At 36.5% G+C, this 11,583-nt stretch overlaps 1 protein-coding gene across 2 annotated transcripts in view; it reads right to left on the bottom strand.

The window, feature by feature from the left end:
- LOC124967181 (zinc finger protein 420-like) overlaps window positions 1-10,861 on the bottom strand; it is a 33,355-nt gene extending 22,494 nt beyond the window's left edge. For both annotated transcript variants that reach the window (XR_007105477.1, XM_047529280.1), the window contains exons 1-4: window positions 10,303-10,861; window positions 6,857-6,927; window positions 5,381-5,507; window positions 3,567-3,662 (exon numbers count right to left, since the gene is read on the bottom strand). Coding sequence is in view for 1 of the 2 variants with exons in the window: in XM_047529280.1 (XP_047385236.1) it covers window positions 3,567-3,662; window positions 5,381-5,507; window positions 6,857-6,927; window positions 10,303-10,312 (304 nt within the window). In the remaining variant the exon portion in view is untranslated. The remainder of the gene's footprint in view (window positions 1-3,566; window positions 3,663-5,380; window positions 5,508-6,856; window positions 6,928-10,302) is intronic.
- Between the last annotated feature and the right edge of the window lie 722 nt (window positions 10,862-11,583).

The raw sequence follows: 11,583 nt of genomic DNA, 5'->3' as shown, positions 1-11,583 counted from the left end.
AGTGTTTGCTCATTAGAAACTGTGGAGGCCAGAGCTGAACATGGTGGTGCACACCTATAATCCCAGCTACTCAGAACACTGAGGCAAGAGGATTACAAGTTCAAGGCCTGTCTTGGCAGCTTAGTGAGAACCCATCTCAAAATTTTAAAAATGGGCTGGGGTTGAAGCTCAGTGGTAGAACGCTTGCCTAGCATGTGTGAGGCACTGGGTTTGATTCTCAGCATCACATAAAATAAATTAAAAAAATAAAGGTAATTAGTATTACAGGACTGGTATAATCCTATATCATGTACAATCCTATATACATGTACATTATATCATGTATAATCCTATATCATGAAGAATGGGAAGTTATACTCCAATTATGTATGATGTGTCAAAATGCATTCTACTGTCATGTATAACTAATTAGAACAAATTTTAAAAATTGAAAAAAATAAAATAAGTGAATTTAAGTAAATAAGAGCAAGTTTAAAATAAAGGTATGGTGTGCATCTACTACTAAAAATAAAAAAAGAATCTTTTCTAGTCACAATGGAACAAAACTAGAAAACAATAGAAGGGCAAGTGAAAAGTATGCAAATATGTAGAAGTCAAACAATACTCTCAAACAACCAATGGTTCAGACAAGAATTTGTCAAAAAAAAATCACATGAGGAACTGGAAATTATTTTAAGGCAAATGAATATGAAAATAGAACATATCAAAATTCATTGATGCAGCAAAAGCAGTGTTTTCAGTCTTTCATCACTGAGTATGATGTAAACTATGGGCTTTTCATATATGAATTTGTCTTAGCCTATTTTCTGTTGGTATAAAATACCTGAAACTTGGAAATTAATAAAGAATAGAAGTTTATTTTGGCACATGGTTCTGGAGGCTGGAAGACCACATATTTGTGAATTCCCCAAATCTGTTACTATTTTCTCATGTCATTCCATTATTGTTAGAAAATACACATCATACAATTTTAATCCTTTTAAACTTATTGAGACTTGTTTTATCGTCCAACATATTACCTGTTCCAAAGAATGCACCTTTTATACTGAGATGAATGTGTTCTCTGCTACTGTTGGGTGGAATGCTCCATAGTGTATCTTTGAGGTCTAGTCACTTTATAATAGTATTCACAACTTCTGTTTTTCTTTTTTTTTGTAGTATTTCTAGCTGCATGAAAGAAGTAAATTGAAGTCTCTAACAATTATTGTTGAATTGTCTATCTCTGCTAGGGTTTGTTTTATATATTTGGGGTTCTGTTAATAGATGACACATATTCTTTTTTTTTTTAATGGATTAGCTTTTATTTTTATTTATTGATTTATATGCAGTGCTGAGAATTGAACCCAGTGCCTCATACATGCTAGGCAAGTGTTATACCACTGAGCCACAACACCAGCCCCAATAAATGGCATATATTCTTTTTTTTTTAAATATTTTTTAGTTGTTGTTGAACCTTTATTTTATTTATTTATATGTGGTGCTGAGAATCAAACCCAGTGCCTCACACATGAGAGGCAAGTGCTCCACCACTGAGCTACAACCTCAGCTCCAGCATATATTCTTAATTGTTATATTTTCTTAATAGATAAATCATTTATCATTATAAAATGTATTTCTTCGTCTCTACTAATAGCTTTTGTCTGAAAGTCTATTTTGTCTAACCTTATGCTATTTTGTGTATAAAATTATATTATACATATAGTGTTAACAGTAACAAATATTATTGTACATATTAATAAGTAATTATAAAGGAAATATATGATAAAAAATAAGTCTAACCTTAACCATATCACCTAAATTTGTTACGATGAATATGAGATTAATACCAATTTTATTATACCAAAATTTGCTGCTATATAGCTCCAAGCTTTCCTGCATGACAGATTTTGAACACTTTTGAACACAAATAACAGGAGCTATAAAATCATGAATTTATAATATTACCTTGTGAATCCTTTCTCAAAGTTGAGAAAAAAATTTATAGGGAGATGATAACAAAGATGCCCAAAATCAAATTCCATGAAATAAATTAAAAGACTAAAAGGATTAAAAGTAGTACTAGAACCAACAAGTGTTCTGCTGCCCCAAACAGAGGAAATGGACAGCATGCTATTTAAAAATGGATTAAATGATTACTATAAGAAATGAAAGAACAACATACACCAGAATTAGAAAATTCAGAAGAAAATGACAGTTCACAAATACAGTACAGATAAAAGTATTTTCAGAATATTAACTTAGAAATAAGATAATTAATCTAAAAGATGGACACTGGAGGAAACGTTTAAGAAAATGGAAGAAATACACCAGATATGGTGGTATACAATTATAATCCCAGATACCTGGGTTAGGGAGAAGCACTGCAATTTTGGCAACTTTGTAAGACCCTTTCTCAAAATAAAAATGGCTGGGAATGTAGCTTAGTGGTAGCATGCTCCTGGGTTCAATTCCCAGGACCAGGAAAACACACACACACACATACACACAGGCATATATTAGAAGTCTATGAGAGAAAGTGACAATATTATTTATACCTGGAGTCCTATATGTCTTAAAATTAATAAATGTTTTAAATTTTTTAATAATTAAGCATATAAAATTTTAATCAAATCATGTATCCTATTTAATTTTAGCAAACAACTGTAATTTTTCTACTTAATGAATCATAATATCTAATATGATTTGATTCCTCATAAAACTGACTTCATATTTTGTCACTCATTCTTCAATGCTTTGATCTACCTGCTACTCCTGAAACACAAACACTCATGCCCTCTTTAGGATCTCTGCATGTGTTGTTTACTCTTCTTGGTATGCTTTGAAAAATACTCAAATGGCCTAAGTTCTTACTCTTTGCTCAAATATCATCTCCTCAGAGATGATCAATAGTTCTTGATCATCTTACTTTACCTAAATTTGTCCTGTTCCTTTTCATCCCCAGCCCTTTTTTCTATTTTATTTAGAGACAGGGTCTTACTAACTTTACTTATTAGGGCCTCAATAAATTACTGAGGTTGAATTTGAACTTCCAATCCTCCTGCCTCACCCTCCAGAGCCACTGGGGTTATAGGCATGTGCCATTGTGCATGACTGCCTGTTGTTGGTTAGTTTCCTTCATAGTATATTTCACTACTTGCTTCTATTTATCTATTTATTTGTTTACAGGGTTATTATATGTATTCCCTAATATACTAACTCCATTTTCTTTGCCAAATACAAGAATGAATATACTTTTAGACAATAAAACCACATATATAACTCTAAGTGAATACATGGGTTTGGAAATCAGTAGGGTCCAAAATACCAGTAAATGGGTACGAGGAAAGATAGGAAAGGATTCATGAACTGGGAGGTAAATAGGAGCCTAAAAAACTGAGTGGTTAATTAAGGTGAAGATGAAGTTCACTGTAAAGTTCATGAAGAGTATTTATCTCCCCTCCACATTAGAAGCCTTTTCGTTATTATGAATGGAGATTTCCAACCAACATTTCAAGCATGTTTTTTCCTTGACTACTCAGGCTACTGCCTACAGATGGCGTTCTATAGCCAGATTTACTCTTACTCACCTTTACACCATTTTCTTGTTTCTTCCTTTACAATCATCCAGGGCTCTTTTCCTTGCTCCAATAATGTGATAACATCCGGCTTAGAAATGGAATGGTCTGTTTAAAAAGAAAAAAAAAAGTGCAATGCAACATGATACAGAAAAATACATTATTGCCAGGTATGGTGGTGCATGCCTATAATCCCAGCAACTCCAGAAGGCTGAGACAGGAGGATCACAAATTTGAAGCCAGACTAAGCAAATTAATGAGACCCTGTCTCAAAATAAGAAAGAAAAAGGGCTGGGGATGTATCTCTGTGGTAGAGTGCATCTGGGCTCAATCCCTCGTACCGCAAAAAAAACAAAACAAACCCAAAATTTCATTAAAATAAAGGTCAAAATAATATTGAAGCCAGGCATGGTAGTACAAACCTGTTATCCCAGTGACTTAGGTGGATTGCAATTTTAAGGCCAGTCTCAGCAACTTTCTAAGAACTAGGTGTGGCTCAGTGGTAAAGTACACCTGGATTTAATCTCCAGTACCCACCCCCGCCAAAAAAGCAAAAAAACAAAAAAACATTAAATGAGATTTTTAAGAAGAGAAAGTCAGGAAATTAAAGAAAAACATTAAACTGGGCACAGTGGTACATGCCTGTAATCCCAGATATTTGGGAGGCTGAGGCAGAAAGATTACAAGTTTAAGGCCAGCCTCGGCAACTTAGAGAGACCCTGTCTCAAAATTAAAAAGAAAAAAAAAGGGGGCCAAGGATGTAGTTCAGTGTAAGACACCCTTAGGTCCAATCCCCAGTACTGGGAAACACACACACAAAAACGACATACACACTGTATCCTCTTTTTCAGCATATACAATACCATGGTTGAAAATATAGACTCCACTAGGTGCAGTGGCACATACCAGTAATTCCTGTGACTTGGGAGGCTAAGGCAGAACACTGCAAGTTTGAGGCCAGTCTCAGCAATTTAGTGAGGCCCCAAGCAACTTAATGAGAACCTGTCTCAAAATAAAATATAAAAAAGGCTAGGGATGTAGCTCAGTAGTAAAATGCCCCTAGGTTCAATATAACAGAAAAAAAGAAAAGATAAACTCTATAGTCTATTAACAATTTATATCTTTGCCACTTTCTAGCTATGTGTGACCTTGGACAGTCACTTAAACCCACTGTGTTGCAGCATTTTCATTTGGAAATGGGAATAATAATAAAGGTTGAATTTAATAAGGATCAAGTATATACATAAATATTTGTATATAAAGTGCTTAGAGCACTGCCTCTACAAACATATTTATAGATTACAATTTTTAACTACAAATCAGATAAAATTTGCCTAAATAAATGAAATGTATTTGCTTCAATTTTAAATGAACTCCATTTATTTAATACAACAAATTATAGAGGTTCTTTCAGTTATTAAAGCAATTTGGAACCCTCTGTCAAGCTATTATCCCTGTGAATGAATCATATAATGTAGTATACACAGTAATTCTGAACATAAATAGGAAACCTGGATCCTTTAACAATGATTATATAACATGTCACAGAATCCTAATGTAGTTTTTTCTCATAAAGGATGAGAGTCAACTCTAAGTAGAACCAGAGAAGATGTGAGTAACACTGAAAGGCAGGGAAGATGAATATGCTTATAATGGAATTGCCACTTCTAATCCAACAAAGCTCAAGTCACTTCTTTGGGGAAAAGGGAAAAGAAATTTAACCAGATTCCTAAAAAAACTAGCCTTGAAAATCAGAATAGAAAAAAACACAAGTCCTAGAGAGCAGATTCTAAGTTATCCTAAATTATTCAAGGCCAAAAACATACCCAGTGAGACCAAGTTACCATAGTTCTCCATCATCACATCCCGATACAAGGTCTTCTGGAAGGGGTTCAGATACTCCCATTCCTGCTGAGAGAAGTCCATGGCCACATCCCTGAATGTCACTGATCCCTGAAATGGCAAACCCATGTATTACTACAGAAATTAAAGGAACATTTTGAAGATGGACAGAGAAGAGTAGACTGCATTGCATGAAGAAAGCAATAAAACAAACCTGTGGGCTACACATCTATAACATGGGAGGGAACTGAAGCAGAAGGTATACATGGTTTTGAAGAAAACTGTCAAGGAACCATCAATAACCACTTGAGTCAGCTTTGGAAAATACCCATCCAAAGATGAGCCTTAATCTGACTATAGCCTTAACACCTTTTTAAGAGATCCAGAGGGGCTGGGATTGTGGCTCAGTGGTGAAGCACTCACCTAGCATGTGTGAGGCACTGATTTTGATCATAAAAATGAATAAATAAAGTAAAGGTATTGTGTCAACCTACAACTTAAAAAAAAAAGAAAAAAAGAGAGAGATCCAGAGCCAGAAAGGTAAAGCAAGCCATGTCTGAATACTTGACCCACAGAAACTGAAGTAAATGTTTGCTACTTTAAATCATTAGGTTTTGGGATAATTTGTTATTCAGTAATAGATAAAAAGTATATTAAACTAAAATATGCTGAGGAAGGATAATGCATTAATACATATCACCCAAATTTAATATGTCCCATTTAACATCAGAATACTCTTTTTTGTCTTTTGGTATTGAGGATTGAACCCACAAGATTTGGTCATTCAAGGTCAAATTTCTATCTTTACTACCTGGCAATCTCAAGTCTGTGAAAATTTAAGTTTTTCCTGTGTAGTCAAATATAACCATTTGTTTATCTCACCAAATTAGACTTGACCCAGAAGGTATAAATCTTTACTTCAAAGGACTTAGGTCCATCACTGTCCTTGATAAATGAATGGGCACTTAAGATATGCTGAATAATTTGGTAATTAAATGAACGCTCATAAGTTTACTATTTTTTTTTTTTTTTGGCACTGGGGATTGAATCCAAAGGTGCTTAACCACTGAGTCACATCCCCAGTCCTTTTATTAATTATTTTTTTATTTTTGAGACAGGGTTTCAGTAAGTTGCAGAGGGCCTCACTAAGTTGAAGTTAATTTTTTTTATTTTAAATTTTTAAGTTTTTCTTTCTTCCTGCTGTTGGGGATTGAATCCAAGGTCTCCATATGGTAAGCAAGCACTCTACTATTCAGTCCATTCTCAGCCCAACTAGTAAGTTTAGGATGGACAGGTAAGTTCAGGGAGGATGCGGGGTAATTTGCCATCACAGTTCAGTGGAAGAACAAAAGCTGGAAGCAGGTTATTTGAAGAACACTTTTTCCTGGTTGAAGACTTCAGGGAAATTAATCGGAATACCTATATATGTGAATTTCAACAAGGAGAGAACATCAGCTTACGTGGGTCATGGTTTTTGTCTGTAAGAGTGGATCAGTCCTCAGGGTTCCTCTACCAGAAAGCACAGCCAGAGCTGGAAGAAGAGAAAGATTTTGAGACCACTTTTGCCTTAGTATTCCTACACAACTTAACGAAACGTAAGTTCCTTAATAATGTTGTTACGCACTTCCATTCCAAGTTCCAAACTATTTCCTAACACAAAATTTGGGCAGATTAGGGTTCTAAATAAATTCACTGCCTCTCTCAAATCACAAGGGTTTCAGAGAACAGAATCATAGGACAGAGACATTTCTGCACTGAACTTGGCATACGTTAGCATAAGTTATACGGTCACTGAATGATTCTGGTGAGGCAGATGTATAGACCTGAAATTAAATAGCAGAGTCCTGCCCTGAACAGATCCTCTGCCTTCTATTCCTACTTTCCAAGACTGAAAACATCCCTAATCATCCAAACCACACCCTTTTTAGTGGCTTTGCAAATTGAAATTAGTTAAGATATTGGAAACACAAAGGCAGTGCTCTGTATTTTAAGTCTGGCAAAGCTTATTAGAATACAAAATAGACATAAAATGTGAAGTTGGGAAAAAATTTAAGGATGTGGAAAATATTCCAGATATATTGCCAGAGAAAAATCAGACTGACCAACATAAGTATTGTTGTGAATTTATGAATATATCAATCAACAGAAAGAAAAGGTAACAGACCACTGAAATCAGTTGACAGAAATCTAGAACGTTATATAACCATCTATTAACAATGTTTTTCTTTTTGTTTTGATCTTGATTTTTTTCTTATTTTTCTTTTTAAAGTTTTTCATAATAATTGTAAAAATGACTAGAGGTCACTTGAAATATGTAGTGTATTCTTAAAAACTTGTTAACGGGAAGACGTTCTCTCAAAATAAAAAGACTTTAAGAAAATTCTTTGTTCTCTAGATCTAGATTGTTTGACTTAATGGTTTAAATTGTTAGTTTCCTTTGGATACCAATATCTGAACTCACTTTATCATTTCTTCTCAAGTATGGTAGAGTTCTATCTAGAAAAAATGAAGAGTGGACTTCATTCAGCATCATAAATCTGTAGGACAGGATGTGGTAAAATGAAGAATCTTAAAGAAAGAATCTTATTCTCCTATACAACATGAGGATTTAAGTGAATATAAATATTACAGTCTTCAGAAAATATTATTTGTACTTGCAAGAAAGCTAGACAGCAGATATTGATGATATTTTCTCCCAAAGCTAAATTTAAAACACTATGAATTCTGAAAGAAAGTCTTATTGTTAATTGAGTTTTAAATAACATTTCTAACACCTAAAATTGTAGACTTTTCAAACAAGGAGATCCTTGGCTGCTTCTTTTCAATGCACACAAAGGTGTAAGTATACCTATGAGTGATTCAGATTTCTTTTGCTAATTAAAGAGAACTTTTTGCCTCCTTTATTTGATCAAGTCTTTTATGTCAAAACAAAACCACACAGAAATATGAACTCATAAAAATTGTAAATGTATAAGCCAAAATATTAAAAGTTATTTCTAGGCAGGGAGGTTAAGAGACTAGTCCTTACCTTCTTCTTCATTAATTCCTTAAGGAATGAATTTTTTTGCAAAGCTATATTATTTCCATCATCATAAATACAACATAAAGATATTCCAAAGTATTAAAATTATTTGTAGATATCACTATTGGAAAAGGCTAAATTTTTATCATTAAAGAACTCTGTGAATACCAGGTCTGTCATGAAAAAATCAAGGTGAATGAACCAAACAACATTTGACTGTTTTTTGTTTTTTTTTTTTTTTGGATACTGGGGATTGAACTCAGGGGCATTCAGTCACTGAGTCACACCCCCAGTCCTTTTTGTATTTTATTTAGAGACAGTGTCTCAATGAATTGCTTGGCAAGTCTCGCTAAGTTGCTGAGGCTGGCTTTGAACTTGTGATCCTCCTGCCTGAAACTCTGGAGCTACTGGATTACAAGCCTGTGCCACCACACTTGGCACAACACTCAAACTGTTCTTGAATATCTTTTAGCTCCATAGCACTGATAAAATTAGACACATTTCATTACAAGATTCTTCAATTAGTAGAGAGGAAAATGGCCTTTGTAAGCTAAAGAGAATGTGTATAGAAATAAACAGAAAAGTTTTGTGTATACAAAAGATGCTCAATGAAATGTCGCGACACTCCTATCCATTCTTCTCTGAATAGCTACTTAAAATAACATTCTGTATATAATACTTCTAAAATATTTTCAAAATTCTATTTTTAAAATTGTGTGGCATATATAATTTACATTTTTCTTGAGTCTTCTTTTTTTCCTAGTACTGAGGACTTGAATCCAGAACTAAGAAAGCATTTTACTACTGAGCTTTTTGAGACAGGTCTCATGCCCAAACTGGCCTCCAACTTAACCATTCTCTTGCCTCAACCTCCTGAGTATATGGTAGTATAGGCATGTCTCCACATGTCCAGCTATCTTGAGTACCCTTATCCACATCTGAAAACTGTTTAACATTAGCTGATTGTCCTTTCTTACTTAAAATGATTCCTATAAAGAGAAAATTTTATTATATGCAAAATATTCTATCCAATAGATGCTATGTGCTTTTCTTAACTATTCTCACAATCTTGACTAAATCTGTGCAAAACCAAGATATTATAATCTTTGGTTTTAGAACAAAACCTAGTCTTGAATCTTCTGGGTTATGTACACACTTGAAAAATACAAATTTTCAGCAATTTTCTATTCAAGTTTAAGGGGCTGTGGTTCCCTGTACACCTATAGAGACAAAAGAATGCCTGTTCTGCAAATTTCGAGCCAAACCATTACATACAAGGGCACAAGATAATTAACTTCAAATTTCGTTGCTTCTGATCTATAGAAACCTAAAAGAGACCCAGAAGTGGTGGGGCACTCCTGTACTCCCAGTGACTAAGGCTGGGACAGGATCCCAAATTCAAAACCAGTCTCTGCAACTTGGCGAGGCCCTGTCTTAAAATAAAAAATAAAAAGACCTGGGATGTGGTTAAGTACCCCTAGACCAATCGCCTGTACAAAAAAAAAAAAGAAAGAAAGAAAAAGAAAATGAAACCTAAAGGGAAGTGTTGCAGAAAAAAACACAATGCTCAATATTTATTACGTTACATCTTCCATGGCTACACCTGTATAACCTCATACAAAGAACTGGGTGAAATTAGAAGAGGGTGGAACCTATATCAGCGTTCACAGCAGTTCCTGGAGTGAGCGCTCAAGGAATGTCGCAGTTCTCAAACCCGAGAAGACTGCAGAGTTCTCCCAGGTAGGAATCCTATTTCTGTCTATTCCGATCTAGTTTCTAGGAGCCTGTTTCGGGGCAAGTCCCGACTTAAAATTCCCATCCTAACGCAGGTCTGTACCTTCTTCCTGGAAGCTGTTATGTAAAACTGCATATCTGATTTCCCACCTGGGATCATTTCTCTGTGGCAGTCAGTCAGTCTCAGTGGTTGTCACAGGATGCAGGAAGCAGCCGGGAACGTACAGCCTCAGGTCACAGGGGCGCTCACCAGTCTCAGCAATGCACGCTCACGTACAGGACACCCTGTGTCCCCTTCACACAAGGACAATCACGAACTGCCAGTTTCACAACCGTACCCACCAACACCGAGGCACGCGTGGCCCTGTCATGAGCAGCAACATCTCACCTTCCGGGGCCGATTACCCGCCGCTCCTCGGCAGCTGCAGCACCCACGGCCTAGTGGGCAGACAGACCCGCCCTGCGCGCTCGAGGCCTCCGAGCCTTGAGCGCCTCCCGCCACCCGGCTCCCGCGGCTACGCGGGGCCTGGGGCGGGCTCCGTCTGCAGTCTCTTCTGCAGTCACCCACTCAGACTTCTTCCTCAGGTGGGACCAAGTCACGCACAGCCTGCGAGGAAAGGTATCAGGATCGGAGCCAGAAGTCGTTTCCCGTACTTTACGGGAAACGTCGTCCACGCCAGACTATCCAGAGCCGTGGCCGCCTGTGGGAAATGGAGTCCCACGGTCACGAAAAGCGGAGGAGCGCGCGCCCCGCCCACCGCCGAAACCCGGAGCCTTCTGGGAGGGGCCTGCGGCACCTGGAGTGCGCACGCGCAGATGCCCTAGGGCTGGAAGCCCCGACCTGAGGGGCGGGGGCGGTGTAAGTGGTTCTCAGGAGTCAAGTATGGGTGGATCTGGACTGGGGTAGTCTGAGAAGGGAATTCTGCAGTTCTTATTCCCAGGGCTCAGCCTGATGTGTGAAGATCCCCCTTGTAGTCAGTGCTGTGAGCCTGAAGGTGATCTCGTGACTTGACAGGTGCGAGCTGGTGAAGGTGGGATGCTGGAACCCTGTGGCCCTGGGGTCTCCTGTTTGAATATATATGGAAAGGGAATTTTTAATATCCTTGGGAAGATCTAGCTTGCCATATAAAGTGTTACGAGCATAAAAATGAAGTTCTGTTACATTCTTAAATAAGTATACGTTTTTCATCTTCGGCAACATTAGATGATTGAAAAATTTGGTTAAAAAACACCTGAAGAAAAAATCCTACACATTTTTTAATATTTTGGTTTAGGAATAGGTTCTCTAAACAACATAACCAAGGGAGAATTTTTTTTTTTAGTTTAGAAACGTGAGGTGGTAATTCTTTGGAAATCTTGATAGTAATCTATAAATATAAAAAAAAATCCACAAAACTTCAGATAAATGAACTGGGGAAGTAGACATCACAG

The sequence above is a fragment of the Sciurus carolinensis genome, chromosome 16, assembly GCF_902686445.1.
Source record: "Sciurus carolinensis chromosome 16, mSciCar1.2, whole genome shotgun sequence".
Taxonomy (NCBI): Eukaryota; Metazoa; Chordata; class Mammalia; order Rodentia; family Sciuridae; genus Sciurus; species Sciurus carolinensis.
The sequence above is the reverse complement of the archived record's forward strand: the minus strand, read 5'-3'. Positions and strand labels throughout refer to the sequence as shown.